This window comes from Somniosus microcephalus, chromosome 13, assembly GCF_052327205.1.
Source record: "Somniosus microcephalus isolate GS21.2 chromosome 13, FLI_Smic_1.0, whole genome shotgun sequence".
Classification (NCBI taxonomy): domain Eukaryota; kingdom Metazoa; phylum Chordata; class Chondrichthyes; order Squaliformes; family Somniosidae; genus Somniosus; species Somniosus microcephalus.
Window position 1 is genome coordinate 61,991,988 of NC_140999.1, and position 16,469 is coordinate 62,008,456.

Genomic DNA, 16,469 nt, shown 5'->3' on the forward strand with positions numbered 1-16,469 from the left:
CTTCCAAGACAGGATGGTGTGTGACTTGGAGGGGAACTTGGAGGTGATGGTGTTCCCATGTGCCTGCTGCCCTTGTCCTTCTAGGTGGTAGAGGTGGCGGGTTTGGGAGGTGCTGCAGAAGAAGCCTTGGCGAGTTGCTGCAGTGCATCTTTTACATACTGCAGCCACGGTGCGCCGGTAGTGGAGGGAGTGAATGTTTAAGGTGGTGGATGGGATGCCGATCAGGCGGGCTGCTTTGTTCTGGATGGTTTCGAGCTCCTTGAGTGTTGTTGGAGCTGCACTCATCCAAGCAAGTGGAGCGTATTCCATCACAATCCTTATTTGTGCCTTGTAGATGATGGAAAGGCTCTGGGGAGTCAGGAGGTGAGACACTCGCCGCAGAATACCTAGCCTCTGAATAGAGTTTTCAATATACCAAACCTTCAAATAAAGAGCAGTTAAAGTTTGGAAACCTTAAATTGGTGACATTGTTGGGGATCTCCGTACTGCATGAGAATAGAAAACAGCCAGAATGTGTGATGAAGTGACATTTTTGAGCATGTGCATGTGGTGAATTTACATTTGTTACCAAAAATAAAAACCTGGAATTCCCTTCAAGTCATTCACTCCTTGGGATTATAGCCCTCAATTGTTCAGTGCCCCTGTTTCAGGATACTAATTAAAACTTGTTATCTGAGGAATCTAATGACTCATGGCAATTTTTGCCACAGTGCATCATTTAACCATATACAGGAAACTTTGGTCTATCTGGAGGTTGTATGTCTGGAAACCTCGATCTACCGGCAGAAATCAGGAGCCGTTTTGTTAGGTTTTTTTTCTTCTCGTGGCTTTGTTTTCAACAGTCGGGCTCTGGAAAGTCTCTCTGAAGCTGTTGCTAAGCTACAGAGACGATTCCAAGGTACGGGCCGACTGTTTACAAGCTGTTGCTAAGCAACAGTGTTTGTTGTCAGATACGGAGATGAAAACCTCCGTATGCTTCAACATTAACTTTGTATGTCCGGCAGTTTTGATAGATCAGCAACAGCTCGGTCCCGTCGGTGCCGGATATAACAAAGTTTCCTGTACTGGATTGTGCCTGGCAGAAAGTTGCCTCTGCTGTTCATTTGGAGTTTTGTTCTTTTTCCTTTAATGAGTAAACTGGTTTTATTGCCTTTTCTGTTTGTGTAAAGAATGAAGTTGTGTCATTAGTAATGCTGACTCTAAGGGTTGTGGTATTGTTATTGTAGAAATTGTTGAAAGCTTTGTCTCCTAGTCTCTCAAGTTTTAAATGTTGTTGGAGTGCAGTGGAATCTAGGGACTCCAATTGTACTGTATTATTATACACTTAAAACATCTATTTTTACCGAAAATGCGTCTTTGTGTGAGAATATCAACAGGCAGGAATAAGAAAAGGCAGTTCAGTTCATTTTAGCTGGGCCTTAATCAAATTCCAGCTCAAATTGGTCTGTTCAGAGGGATGTAATGGGAATACAGAATTTGAATAAGGAAAATGTAGATTGGCTATAAGAATCTTCCTCACAGCCAGAATAAAATGTTTGCCTCAGCCACCCATGCAGTATTCTGTTTATACCACAGGTTAAAAGGATACACACATATTTTAGTAGGTTTGCTTTCAGTTCATGTTGCTCTTGGTGACTTTCTTCTCTCTCTGAGACATTGTGAGAATACTGTCACATGGAGATTTGGATTCTGCAATGTGACTGGTCAGCGAATTTGCAAAAAACCCTTTTGAGGTCCTTTGAGGAAATGGTACTAAAAGTGGACATTTCATTCAGAATGAGTTTCACATTCTAAAGTGCATTCCAGGCACTGCATTCAGTACCTACACCGTGCACTTACACCATCCGAGTTATAATTGTAGCAATCTACATTCCAAACTATTCCGTCCTCCCAGTGTGGGGCCGGGTAACATGCAGTAAAACTGGGCTAGAGATCAGGTGTACAGGGCGAAACGCTAAAGAATTTACAGTAATGGTATGCATTGCATAACTTCACTCTTAGTTAATTATTTTGTTTATTCATTCTTGTGATATGGGTGCCACAAGCAAGACCAGCATTTATTACCTATCCCTCATTGCCCTTGAGAAGGTGGTGGTGAGCTTCCTCTTGAACCGCTGCAGTCCGTGTGGTGAAGGTTCTCCCACAGTGCTGCTAGGGAGGGAGTTCCAGGATTTTCACCCAGCGATGATGAAGGAACGGTGATATATTTCCAAGTCAGGATGGATTGTAACTTGGAGGGCAACTTTGAGGTGATGGTGTTCCTATGCGCCTGCTGCCCTTGTCCTTCTACGTGGCGGAGGTTGCTGGTTTGGGAACTCAGGATAAATGGCATGCTGCACAGCAAACCCAGACTCCATTGATGCATTCAAAAGGGAATTAGTTTCTTGATCAAGCAAGAGATTGTGGAGAGGAAGAAATGGTCATTGCGAATCTGTAGAGAGACTCCTAGACAATGGGGTCAGAAATTACTTTTCCCTTTTACATTGTGCTTGTAAGAATGATGAATCTGATAATATGTGCTGGCTGTTTTGGGCTTTGCTCAGTAGTACAGGGCTTACTGGGCGAGACACCACGACACAGCTGGCTGTTTTGGGCTTTGCTCAGTAGTACAGGGCTTACTGGGCGAGACACCACTACACAGCTGGCTGGGGAGTGCATAAAATCTGCTGCGTAAATTGTACCTAAACACACTTTCTGCCAGCCTTCACATCTAGAACTGTAACTTCTGCACCAATTTGGTTGTTTTTGGCTAACTGCCCCGTACTCAAGCCACAGTTGTGACCTTTACCCCAGCATCAACAATTGACCAGACTTTATGGTACTCTGGTGTGAACAGATCTCGGAGCGGATTGCAAACTCGTCCATCTGTTCAGACATTGTCGTTCCTTCGTAGTTATCTTCTGGAACATAAAACTAGCATTTATTAAAGTATATCTTGACATTCAGGGATAGATTTGATAATCAATCACTTCCCATTGAAGGAGTAGTCACAAGGCTCGAGCTTGTTGTTCAATGCCCAGTTTGTGGGAGATGATTTGGCTGAAGCAGCATCGTTGGCAGCACTTACCGTAGACATGACCTATATACGGTGCGTCTTACAAAGTCTACTTTGTGACTGGGGAATTAAAACCTGTGCTGGACTTGGACTGTTTGGCTGTACTTAAAAGCCCTGTTTATATTGAAAAGTGTATCCTGGAGTGTGCCTTTCAACACAGTAACTTTAATTTGAACGTCTTCAGATTCACTTAATAACAGGGAGGAGTCTTTGATCGTGCAAAATATGAGGCTGATGCAAATCAGGCTGTGACTGGGTAACACTTATCAAAGGCTGCACAGGTGATATTTTCATTACTGAAGCCAGAATGATTGCAAAAATCAACTGGCATGCTATACAGTTCTTAATGGTTCCGAGGGACTGCCTAAGAAGAAGAATGGTTCCAGCCCCTTGAAATGAAGAAACCAATTTTCATACGAGCAACAGCATTTTCAATCACTTTATGGCCCGAGGCAGAATCATTGAAACTAATTCTGGAGCTTCACATCTCTTCAAACAAATACTGTTTGGAATTCAATTTGGGTGAGAGTGCTACCCAGTGAGCCATGGCTGATACCTTACGAGGTGTTTTTTTTTAGTTGAGAAACTCGGGTGAAGGCCCAGAGACTATAATGCAGGACACTACCAAACTTAGAAAGGGTACGAGAGAAGGATGTTCTAAATCGAGAAGTAGAGCTTGGAGACCTCAAAAAAAGAATTATATAAGTAATTTAAAAATTAGGAGAAAGAAAAATATAATAAATGTCACCTTCCTACCTTTTTTGCTTCCAGCCTCAATTTTTGACCGTATAAATGGATCATGGTTACGTGTTTTCTGATGGTTAATGGGAAAGCTGAGCCAATCAGAAAACCGTGCCTTTTTTTGTGCTAAGGATATATTTAAAGTGTGAGCTTTGATATGCACAGGACTTGTAATATATAAGAAAATGGATTGGAGTTTTTAAAAATTGATTTTTTTAAATATCTTCAGTTCCTCCACGCCTGGCTCTTATCTTTTGGAAGAGTGTTTCCTCATGCTGAGCAACAAGCTATGGGTTCCTTTAACAAATCTTTACTCGTTAACCTTTAGTTTGATTCTCTGCCCTCCTGCTGACATCAAATAACTCCATAAAATTAGCAGCAGTTCCTTAACGTGGCACAGAAAGATCTGAATTGTGCAGCTTTGTTTTATTCCAACAGCGTTTTTTTAAAGCAAAGTTTTTGTAGGACTAGCATAGATCCCACCCCCCACTTCATCATGTTTATACATGGACGGCTCTCCATGAGGGATGTCGTTACTGGGGAATGGAGTATTTCTCCATTTTTGCCACCATATGTCTGCCTTGAGCATATGCAAATCAGCATTAAGATAATGTAGAGGTCACGTGAAGCTCTTGTTAGTCTTGCCTGAGATACTTTCTAGGGTACAGCAGTGCAGGCCACTCCTGTAAGCAGTCTGATTGCCTTAGGTTCAGGAGTGCGCCCATACTGTCTAATGTCTAATTATGTGATAGGGTAGCCCAGGGATGTAACAATAGGACTCCTTTTTATCTGACCGAGAAAATCGGGTAAAACAAAGCCAAAAAGAAACAATAAGCTGTTATATTTTGAGGCAGAAAATTAGCGTATTTCTCATATTGAAGAAACTCCATCTTCCTGAGCCACAAAATCTAAATGGCGGAACTTTAATAAAGAATTGAGAGTTTAAAAAATTGAAGTTATTTTGGAGGGGGCCGTAAAGATAAAGAGCTTTCCACTTCTAAAGTTTATGCCTTTTTTGAAGCAGTGACACAGAATAGGTGCAAAAGGGACTGTGGTTTTTATTGCCCATTATATTTACATTAATTCTGTACTATGTATCTTAAATTTCAATCCACATTATTCATGCTACACATCCTCCTGACTGGAAAACTAAATTAATATGCAGACTGTTTTAAAGCCTTAACGATCAGGATGATTGATCTACATCATTAGTATTGGATAAATGTTCCCAGAGGGATATATGGACATTTCAGGCGTTTTGACGATAACTGGTTGTTAGTATGAATATTGTTTGTGCTTTTCATTTACCCCCATTGATTGCTCTTCTCCCCCTCCCATACCATTCCTTTTCTGAAAGCAGTGACTGCTGCAGGGGTGTAGTTCCACATTGAGTTTTGGTGGGTTGACTGTGACAACCAAAGCCTGCCCCAGTCTGCACTCATTTCTAGCAGCAGGTCACTAGCTAGTGATGGGAACTGGGAGCCCAGCTGTTCTTTTCCCCTTCCTTAGACCTGAGGCTGCTGAAGCCAATTCTTGCACCTCCTAAGCAGCCCTATCTAATCACCACATGCCCGGTATTGAACCTGGTCTGTTTGCCTCAGTACCACACCATGCAATGCATTTGCTCACAGCAGTCTGGGGGAGTGAGGGCAGGGGAAGAGAACATCGAGGGATGAGTTTCTGTTTAAAGGGAAAATGTAACAAACAAATATAGGGGGGAGAATTGGAGGAATAAGTGATCTACACGAACATGAGAGAAGAGGTCCTCTGAAATGCCATTTAAGGGTAGTAATTTGTACATCCTTCTTACAGATGCAGTCAAAGATAAGTAATTTTCAGGTCAAGGTCCATTTGTAGAAGTGACGCTTGTGGGTAAAATACACTGGTCTCAAACTGATGTAACTAGTGTATTTCTTTACTCCGCAAAATCATATTTCAACAGCTAGAGTGCAGTGTTCCCCCTAATCATTTTTGGGTGCCGGCCCCTTTAAGGGGCTGTGCGGCCCATTCACAGAAACTTAACATTGGAAAAGCCGGTCCCGGGCTGCACTGAAGCAGCAGAGAGCTGCGTGGCTGTGCAGCTTAGAGGGAGCATTGCTAGAGTGTCCTCACCATAAAGGGTCTTTGCCTGAAACGTTAGCCCATTCCTTTTCAGACACGATGAGCCTGCTGTGTGTTTTCCAGCAGTATCCGTTTTTAGTTGGGCTGTTACCACCTTCTTCTCCTTCTTAGGCAGTCCCTCGGAACCGAGGATGACTTGCTTCCTCATTAAAAATGAGTTTGCAGGTAACTGATTAGTCCAATGCGGGACCTACAGTCTCTGTCACAGTTGGGGCAGACGGTGGTTAAAGGGGTGGGTGGCTGGGGTGCTTGGGTTGACGTGCGCTGCCTGCGCTTGGCTTCCGCTTGCTCCCGGCGAAGAGACTCGAGGTGTTCGGCGCCTTCCCGGATGCTTCTCCTCCCCTTTGTGCGGTCTTGGGCCAGGGATTCCCAGGTGTCGGTGGGGATGTTACACTTTTTCAAGGCGGCTTTGAGGGTGTCATTGAAGCATTTCCTCTGCCCACCTGGGGCTCTCTTGCTGTGCCGGAGCTCCGAGTAGAGCGCTTGTTTTGGGAGTCTCGTATCGGGCATGCGGACAGTGTGACCCGTCCATCGGAGCTGATCGAGCGTGGTCAAAGCTTTGATGCTGGGGATGTTGGCCTGCGCAAGAACAATGACGTTGGTGCACCTATCCTGCCAATGGATTTGCAGGATCTTGCGGATGCAGCGTTGGTGGTACCCCTCCAGTGCTTTGAGGTGCCTGCTGTACATGGTCCATGTCTCTGACGCATACAGCGGGTATCACTGCTGCTCTGTAGACCATGAGCTTAGCACCGGGTTTGAGGTCCTGGTCTTCAAACACTCTCTTCCTCAGGCGACCGAAGGCTGCACTGGCACATTGAAGGCGGTGTTGGACTTCATCGTCGACGTCTGCCCTTGTTGACAGTAGGCTCCCGAGGTATGGAAAGTGGTCCACGTTGTCCAAGGCCTTGTCGTGGATTTTGATAATTGGAGGGCAGTACTGTGTGGCGGGGGCAGATTGGTAGAGGACCTTTGCCTTACGGATGTTTAGTGTAAGGCCCATGTTCTCATATGCTTCGGTGAAGGTGTTGACGATGGTTTGGAGTTCAACCTCCGAGTGAGCGCAGACGCAAGCGTCGTCTGCATACTGTAATTCGACGACAGAGGATGGGATGACCTTGGATCTAGACTGGTGGCGACGGAGGTTGAACAGTTTCCCGTTTGTTCTGTAAATTAGCTCCACTCCAGTGGGGAGCTTACTGAGGGTGAGATGGAGCATTGCAGCAAGGAAGATCGAGAAGAGCGTTGGTGCGATGACAGCCTTGCTTGACCCCGGTTCGTACGTGAATTGGGTCTCTGGCTGTTACTACAGGTGCCAGGGCATGCGTTTACAGATGTCTGCACTGATCTGCTCACACTGCCGCAGGGCTGTCCATCTTTTTGCATTTGATCAAATTATTTAATTTATAATATATACTGGTGGATCTACAGTCGCATTGCACACAGTGGGTGAAGCCCCGGTGTAGTCTTCAGGTGAAGTGGGGTTAGAGAGCTGGCGATAATTGGGCCAGGGTAGCAGATGTACTTCAGTCCTCATTTTAAAGTCATTTGTTCTGTCCTTACTTTATATTTTTACTATAAATTCCCATGTCCACAGTTATAACGGAGACTGCCTACGAGAACTTGTCACACTGTAATTATAGTCATAGAGTCATAGAGTTTTACAGCACAGAAAGAGGCCCTTCGGCCCATCGTGTCTGCGCCGCCCATCCATCCCTGTCCAGTCTAATCCCATTTTCCAGCATTTGGTCCATAGCCTTGTATGCAATGGCATTTCAAGTGCTCATCCAAATGCTTCTTGAATGTTGTGAGGGTTCCTGCCTCCACCACCCTTTCAGGCATTGAGTTCCACATTCCAACCACCCTCTGGGTGAAAAAGTTCCTCCTCAAATCCCCTCTAAATCTCCTGCCCCTTACCCTGAATCTATAGTGTTCTCCCATAGAAGTGCTGTTGCGCCCCCACTGATGAGAGGGAGTAATTACAGCGTGACAGATTTACATAGGCAGTTTCAATCATAAATGTGGACATAGAAGTTTATAATTGGAAAAGTTGACCGGAATCATGGACTGACACAAGATTTTTAATATATCGGTAAGCAGCGTCCTGCACTCACTCATCTGCCTATTCAAATAGAAGTGTACAAAGAGCAGGCAGCTCTCAAGTGTTCAGCCTCACATTCTTCTACTAAACCAACACTACCCAAAGAGATGAACTGGTCATTAATCCCATTGCTATTTGTAGGATTCTGCGAATAAAATATTTGCCTACATAAGCCACTGTAACTCGTTGTATGCAAATGCTTTGAGCTATTTCTGAGAGAGATGATAAGGTGCTCAGTAAGTGCAAGTCTTTCTTTGCAACAAGAATACACTGTAAATATATAACGTAGCTGCTAATTCAATATTTTTCTTGTATAAAGAATTTAATGAACAATATTTGATGGATAAAATTCATTTTTCTATGGTTACACCTTTATTTTGGGGGTTGATATAATCAGCCTTAAACCCATCCTTTCCTTTTTCTCCCCACTCCCTCTGTACACCAACAGTGAAAGAAGGCCTTCCAAGGGTCGCTCTGCTACCATAGGGCGATGATTATTCTCAGTAGCCTCTCGATGCATTTTCAGTTTTTGTTCTGCCAGTAGCAGCTAGTGACATGAATGATCTTTGACTGATGGTCACAGACTAGCCAGACATTTATTGAGTGGAATCCCTTGTGAGTCAAGCATTGTAGGAAGGAGTGTGCAGGGCTACATGTGTGCAGTCTGTGACATGTTCTGGGCTTGGGAGGGGGAATCCTGCAGTTTCTACAAACCCCAGAACCCTATCCTGCTGCTTTCGAATGTTTATGGGGTAAGCGGTGAAGGTGCTTACTTTTGCGAGCAAGGCGTCAGGCACTTGCTATTAATTACATGGACTGATGTTTGGCTGATGTTACTAGGGGTGCATCTAGGGTGTTTGCCCTGTTTTGAGACCCCGGGAAGTGCAGCAGACGCATGTCAGACCGGGGTGGGGGAGTGATGGCGGTTGCAGCTGCCTTTGTAAGGGGACCATTTTAAAAATTGGATTAAAAAAAAAAGTTGCACCTGAATCTTGGGGAGTTCAGGTTTCGATCCCTGTCTGGACCCCCAAGTAGGTTCCATTTCCTTCTCTGACCATACACCAGGTCCCAATGAAGGCGCAGGGTGTGAGAACTTTGCCATTTGAAGTCTTTGCCCTTACTCGGTTCTTCGCCGAATACAAATTAGTTATTGAAACAAGTGATGTTTCCACTTGTGGGCGAGTCTAAAACTAGTGGCCATAAATATAAGACAGTCACTAATAAATTCAATGGGGAATTCAGGAGAAACTTCTTCACCCAGAGAGTGGTTAGAATGTGGAAATTACTACCACAGGGAGTGGTTGAGGCAAATAGCATAGATGCATTTAAGGGGAAGCTAGATAAGTATATGAGGGAGAAAGGATATGCTACTCGAGTTAGATGAAGTAGGGTGAGAGGAGGCTCGTGTGGAGCAGTTGGGCCAAATAACCTGATACTGTGCTGTATATTTGATGTCGTTTCTATGTAAATATACAGGATGCAGGTGGGTTTTCATGATTTTACTGGGTTTTCTTTCCACAGGGACAAGCTGTCCGAGCTCCATGGCAACATGTTTGTGGAAGAATGCACCAAATGTGGCAAGTAAGTTCTCTACATTTCTGTAACCCCCCCTCATTCCTGGGTTTACTATTTCAGATGCTGCAGTAGCAGCTTGATGGATCTCAATATACTCGCAAGAAGCTGTATCATTTTCCCCACTGTAATGCCTCATCCAGAAGCTAAGTGAACTGTTTGTATCCCCAGTGTCTCATTTAAGATTAATTTTAATGAATGCTGAAAAATCCAATATGTTATGACACGATCAAAATTTAATCATCAATTTGTAGCTGGTATCAGGTGTCTAGCTGAACAACCTGCACATGTGTCTAATATAATGCTTTATTTTGAAAGGGAAAAACTGGTGAAGCATTTTGTGATTTTACATTTTGAGGATGTTAATAGAAATTTAATTTAACACTTCTTTAAACATTAAACCTGTGCTGCCACATATTCACCCCATTAATGTATTGGCCCTTGTGACAGCTACCGACTCATATCTCACTATCTTGGAACTATTGTTGCCAGGTCTGAGAGACACATTTGTTTAAAAAGATGACATCCTCTGTGATGGTGCATTTTCTCTCTCCGTCCTCCTCGATCTCTCTGCAGCATTTGACGCAGTTGGCCATCCTATCCTCCTCCAATGCCTTTCCTCCATTGCCTAGCTCAGTGGGATTGTCCTCGTCTGGTTCCACACTTATCTATTATAGCCAAAGTATCTCCAGCATTGGCTACTCTTCACGCCCAGTATAGTTATCACCGTAGTCTACCAAGGATCTTGGCCCCCCCTCCTCTTCCTCATCTATGTGCTGCTCCTTGGCAACATCATCTGCAGACATGGGGTTATCTTCTACATGTACACTAACGATGACCAACATAAGAAATAGGAGCAGGAGCAGGCCATTCGGCCCCTCGAGCCTGCTCCGTCATTCAATGAAATCATGGCTGATCCGATTTTGGACTCCACTCCACTTTCCTGCCCGCTCCCCATAACCCTTGACTCCCCTGTTGCTCAAAATCTGCCTATCTCCGCCTTGAGTATATTCAGTGACTCAGCTTCCACAGCTCTCTGGGGTAAAGAATTCCAAAGGTTCATGACCCTCAGAGAAGAAATCCTCCTCATTTCCATCTTAACTGGGCGGCCCCTTATTCTGAGACTATGCCCCCTCATTCTAGATTCCCCCACGAGGGGAAACATCCTCTCAGCATCTACCCTGACCAACCCCCCTCAGAATCTCGTATGTTTCAATAAGATCACCTCTCATTCTTCTAAACTCCAATGAGTATAGTCCCAACCTGCTCAACCTTTCCTCATAAGACAACTCTTCCATCCCAGGAATTAACCTAGTGAACCTTCTCTGTACTGCCTCCAATGCAAGTATATCCCTCCTTAAATAAGGGGACCAAAACTGTACGCAGTACTCCAGGTGTGGTCTCACCAATACCCTGTACAGTTGTAGCAAGACTTCCCTACTTTTATACTCTATCCCCCTTGAAATAAAGGCCAACATTCCATTTGCCATCCTAATTACTTGCTGCACCTGCATGTTAACTTTTTGTGTTTCATGTACGAGGACACCCAAATCCCTCTGTACCGCCGCATTCTGTAGTCTTTTTCCATTTAAATATTATTTTTCTTTTCTATTCTTCCTACCAAAGTGGATAAATTCACATTTTCCCACATTATACTACATCTGCCAAATTCTTGCCCACTCACTTAACCTATCTATATCCCTTTGCAGACTCTTTGGGCTGTATTTTACTCACTGAGACGCGTTGGGGCAGGACTGCTGCCTTCCGGGTTCTAGTCCCACCCCCAACGACATCTGACGCACAGTCACTATTTTCCCAGTTTGGCCTTGTTAAGCCCGCCCTGCAGGCTTGCTGGCCAATTAAGGGAAAGCTGGTGTCAGATGACGTCAGTTGATGACGCTTCGTCTGCCGGTTTTCTTAAAGGCACATGAACCATAAATTTTTGACAGTGTTTGACAGCATTGAGGTGCTATCAAACACTGACAATCACTGTACACAGGTGAGCCCTTGCACCCAGGCTCTCCAGTGACTCTCTCCTTAGGATGAAACAGATGGCAGCTGCAAGTGAGGGTTAGAAGCAATCTGTCACTTCTCCCATTGAGGTGAGGCCACACAAACACTTCAAAGCTGGTCACCTACAGAAAAATCTAAACACATTAAAAATGACATTCCCAACATTTCCTTACATCTGATACTCACCAGTGTCCCACTGCATCCTTCATACCACTCCTGCAGCTGTCATCTATACACCAACATAACAACAGACCCACAGCATGCCTCACTCGCCCTGGTGGGGTTCCCTGACATTGGGAAGTCTAAAAATTGGAAAAAACCTCTTAAGAACAGGCAGTTAAGTGGCTATAATCCTCTTCCCTCCGCTAGGAGTCATGCCCCTGCGCAAATCGGGGACTCCCGGGAAGATTGGTTGGAGGCAGGTTGGGAGCGGGTTTGGAACCCGCTCCCATTCTTTTTGACTTTCCCAGCAGTCCCGTCTCCAAACCCGCCTCTTCAGGGCTGGTAAAATCCAGCCCTTTATGTCCCCCTCACAACTTGCTTTCCCACTTATCTTTGTAACAGCAGCAAATTTGGCAACAGTACACTTAGTCCCGTCATCCAAGTCATTAATATAGATTGAAAATAGTTGTGGCCTCAGCACTGATCCCTGTGGCACCCCACTAGTTACAGATTGCCATCCTGAAAATGACCCATTTAACCCTACTCTCTTTTTTCTGTTAGTTAGCCAATCCTCTGTTCATGCTAATATATTACCCCCAACACCATGAGCTCTTATCTTATGCAGTAACCTTTTATGTGGCACCTTGTCGAATGCATTTTGAAAATCCAAGTACACTACATCAACTGGTTCCCCTTTATCCACCCTGCTCGCTACCTCCTCAAAGAACTCTAATAAATTTGTCAAACACGATTTCCCTTTCATAAAACCATGCTGACTCTGTTTGATTGTATTATGATTTTCTAAATGCCCTGCTACTACTTCCTTAATATTGGATTCGAGCATTTTGCCAATGACAGATGTTAGGCTAACTGGCCTATAGTTTCCTGCTTTCTGTCTCCCTCCTTTTTTGAATAAGGGCGATACATTTGCAATTTTCCAATCCGCTGGGACTTTTCCAGAGTCAAGGGAATTTTGGAAGATTACAATCAATGCATCCACTATCTCTGTAGCCACTTCTTTTAAGACCCTAGGATGCAGGCCATCATGTCCAGGGAACTTATCAGCCTTTAGAGTCATAAGTTTGCCTAGCACTTCTTCTCTAGAGATGGTGATTGTTTTAAGTTCGTCCCTCCCTTTTGCCCCTTGATTTTCTACTATTACTGGGATGTTTTTAGTGTCTTCTACTGTGAAGACAGATACAAAATATGCCTCTGCCATTTCCTTGTTTCCCATTATTATTTCCCCAGTCTCGTCTTCTAAGTGACCAATGTTTACCTTAGCTACTCTCTTCCTTTTTATATACTTGTAGAAGGTCTTACTGTCAGTTTTTATATTTCTTGCTAGTTTATTCTCATAAGCTATTTTCTCCCTCTATTATTTTTTTAGTCATCTTTTGCTGGTTTCTAAAATTTTTCCAATCTTCTGGCCTACCACTAATCTTCGCAACATTGTATGCCTTTTCTTTCAATTTGATACCATCCTTACCATCCTTGGTTAGCCATAGTTGGTTCATCCTTCATCATTCAACCAGCTCTACCTCTCCACCATCTGTCTCGACCCCTCCACTGCCGCTGTTTTTTAGACTGCTTGTCCGGTATCCAGTCTTGGATGAGCCGTAGTTAAACATTGGGACGACCACATTGTCTTCAGCCCCCAGCACAAACCCTGCTCCTTTGCCCCTGATTCCATCGCCCTCCCTGGCCATTGTCTCAGGCTGAATCAGACTGTTCACAATCTCGACATCCTATTCGACCCTGAGCTAAATTTCTGACCCCATTTCCTCTCCATCACAAAGACAGCCTACTTCCACCTCTGGAACATCACCTGTCTCCGCTCCTGCCCCAATCATCTGTCACTGAGACCCTCATCCACATCGTTGTCACATCCAGACTCGACTACTCCAATGCTTTCCTGGCCGGCCTCTCATTTTTCGCACTCCATAAACTTTAGTTCATCCATAAATCTCCACCAATTCTGCTCATCCATCACCATGTCCTTGCTAATCTGCATTAACTCCGGCTCCCCCAACACCTCAAATTTAAAATCCTCACGCTTAAATCCCTTCATGGTCTTTCCTCTCCCTATCTCTAACCTCCTCCAGCCCTACAACCCCCTATACCAACTCTGTGTTTCTCCAATTCTGGACTCTTGTGCAAACCCCCTCTTGCTTCACCCCACTTGTTGTTGTTTCGTATGACGGGAAAAGCTTATAATGGGATGTCTAGCTTGGCTATGCATTCAATGGCCTCCTGAGATGTCGAGTGGAGAAATGAGGTGCCTCCCGCAACAGTTCTTAGTGGGCAGGTTGATGTGATGTGTTCCATGGTCTGGGACTCATGGCCACAGTCGCACTTCGGGTCGTCCCTCACCTTCACTTCTGGAGCAGGTGACCGCATCGTCCGTGGCCTGTGTGGATTCGGTGTTGCCGACTATGTCCTCTGCTGTTTAGGCCCATGCTCTGGAATAACCTTTCTAAACCCTTCTGCCTCCCCATCTCCCTAAACCCTTCTGCCTCTCCATCTCCCTAAACCCTCCTGCCTCTCCATCTCTCTAAACCCCTCTGCCTCTCCATCTCCCTAAACCCTCCTGCCTCTCCATCTCTCTAAACCCCTCTGCCTCTCCATCTCCCTAAACCCTCCTGCCTCTCCATCTCCCTAAACCCTCCTGCCTCTCCATCTCCCTAAACCCTCCTGCCTCTCCATCTCCCTAAACCCTCCTACCTCTCCATCTCTCTAAACCCTCCTGCCTCTCCATCTCTCTAAACCCCTTTGCCTCTCCATCTCCCTAAACCCTCCTGCCTCTCCAGCTCCCTAAACCCTCCTACCTCTCCATCTCTCTAAACCCTCCTGCCTCTCCATCTCTCTAAACCCCTCTGCCTCTCCATCTCCCTAAACCCTCCTGCCTCTCCAGCTCCCTAAACCCTCCTACCTCTCCATCTCCCTAAACCCTCCTGCCTCTCCATCTCTGTAAACACTCCTGCCTCCCCATCTCCCTAAATCCTCCTGCCTCCCCATCTCCCTAAACCCTCCTGCCTCTCCATCTCTCTAAACCCTCCTGCCTCCCCATCTCCCTAAACCCTCCTGCCTCTCCATCTCTGTAAACACTCCTGCCTCCCCATCTCCCTAAATCCTCCTGCCTCCCCATCTCCCTAAACCCTCCTGCCTCTCCATCTCTCTAAACCCTCCTGCCTCCCCATCTCCCTAAACCCTCCTGCCTCCCGATCTCCCTAAACCCTCCTGCCTCTCCATCTCTCTAAACCCTCCTGCCTCTCCATCTCTCTAAACCCTCCTGCCTCTCCATCTCTCTAAACCCTCCTGCCTCTCCATCTCTCTAAACCCTCCTGCCTCCCCATCTCTCTAAACCCTCCTGCCTCTCCATCTCTCTAAACCCTCCTGCCTCTCCATCTCCCTAAACCCTCCTGCCTCTCCATCTCCCTAAACCCTCCTGCCTCCCCATCTCCCTAAACCCTCCTGCCTCTCCATCTCCCTAAACCCTCCTGCCTCCCCATCTCCCTAAACCCTCCTACCTCTCCATCTCCCTAAACCCTCCTGTCTCTCCATCTCTCTAAATCCTCCTGCCTCCCCATCTCCCTAAACCCTCCTGCCTCTCCATCTCCCTAAACCCTCCTGCCTCTCCATCTCTCTAAACCCTCCTGCCTCTCCATCTCTCTAAACCCTCCTGCCTCCCCATCTCTCTAAACCCTCCTGCCTCTCCATCTCTCTAAACCCTCCTGCCTCTCCATCTCCCTAAACCCTCCTGCCTCCCCATCTCTCTAAAGCCTCCTGCCTCCCCATCTCTCTAAACCCTCCTGCCTCCCCATCTCCCTAAACCCTCCTGCCTCCCCATCTCCCTAAACCCTCCTGCCTCTCCATCTCTCTAAATCCTCCTGCCTCCCCATCTCCCTAAACCCTCCTGCCTCTCCATCTCTCTAAACCCTCCTGCCTCTCCATCTCTCTAAACCCTCCTGCCTCTCCATCTCCCTAAACCCTCCTGCCTCTCCATCTCCCTAAACCCTCCTGCCTCCCCATCTCCCTAAACCCTCCTGCCTCTCCATCTCCCTAAACCCTCCTGCCTCCCCATCTCCCTAAACCCTCCTGCCTCCCCATCTCCCTAAACCCTCCTGCCTCTCCATCAATTCAATTCAATTCAAATCGCTTTATTGGCATGACAAGGTACATCTTATGTTGCCAAAGCATCGAAAAACATTCATGGTTGTACACAAAAATACAGATCTATCCATACAGTGTATAAACAGATATATCCCTGAGTGTATAAATATACATTCATATAATTTGTATATACTCTTTTCTTATATTTAGTGGTTGTCCCTCTGTTTATGGCAAGCTCTAACTTAGTGTGCCGCTAAGGTTACACAATTTCTCTCTTCCCCTAGTAGGTATGGGAGTTTTTGGTCGTCATTCAAATTTCTGAATTCCGGCCATATTTTTGTGAATTTTGGGTAGAAATTCTCCCTTATGCCCTGATATTTTCTACAAGCTGTGAGGAAGTGCATCTCTGTCTCCACCACTCCCTGACTGCAGTGAGAGCATATCCTGTCCTCTCTTGGTAGCCGGGTCATAGAGTCATAGAATTATACAGCACAGAAAGAGGCCCTTCGGCCCATCGTGTCTGCGCCGTCCATCAAGCCCTGTCCAATCTAATCCCATTTTCCAGCATTTGGTCCATAGCCTTGTATGCAATGG

At 45.6% G+C, this 16,469-nt stretch overlaps 1 protein-coding gene across 1 annotated transcript in view; it reads left to right on the forward strand.

Moving 5' to 3' along the window:
- The window catches only part of sirt6 (sirtuin 6), a 111,055-nt gene that overhangs the window by 30,305 nt on the left and 64,281 nt on the right, over nt 1–16,469 (forward strand). Inside the window, exon 3 of the mRNA XM_086004968.1 lies at nt 9,540–9,599. Coding sequence (XP_085861094.1) covers nt 9,540–9,599 — 60 coding nt within the window. The remainder of the gene's footprint in view (nt 1–9,539; nt 9,600–16,469) is intronic.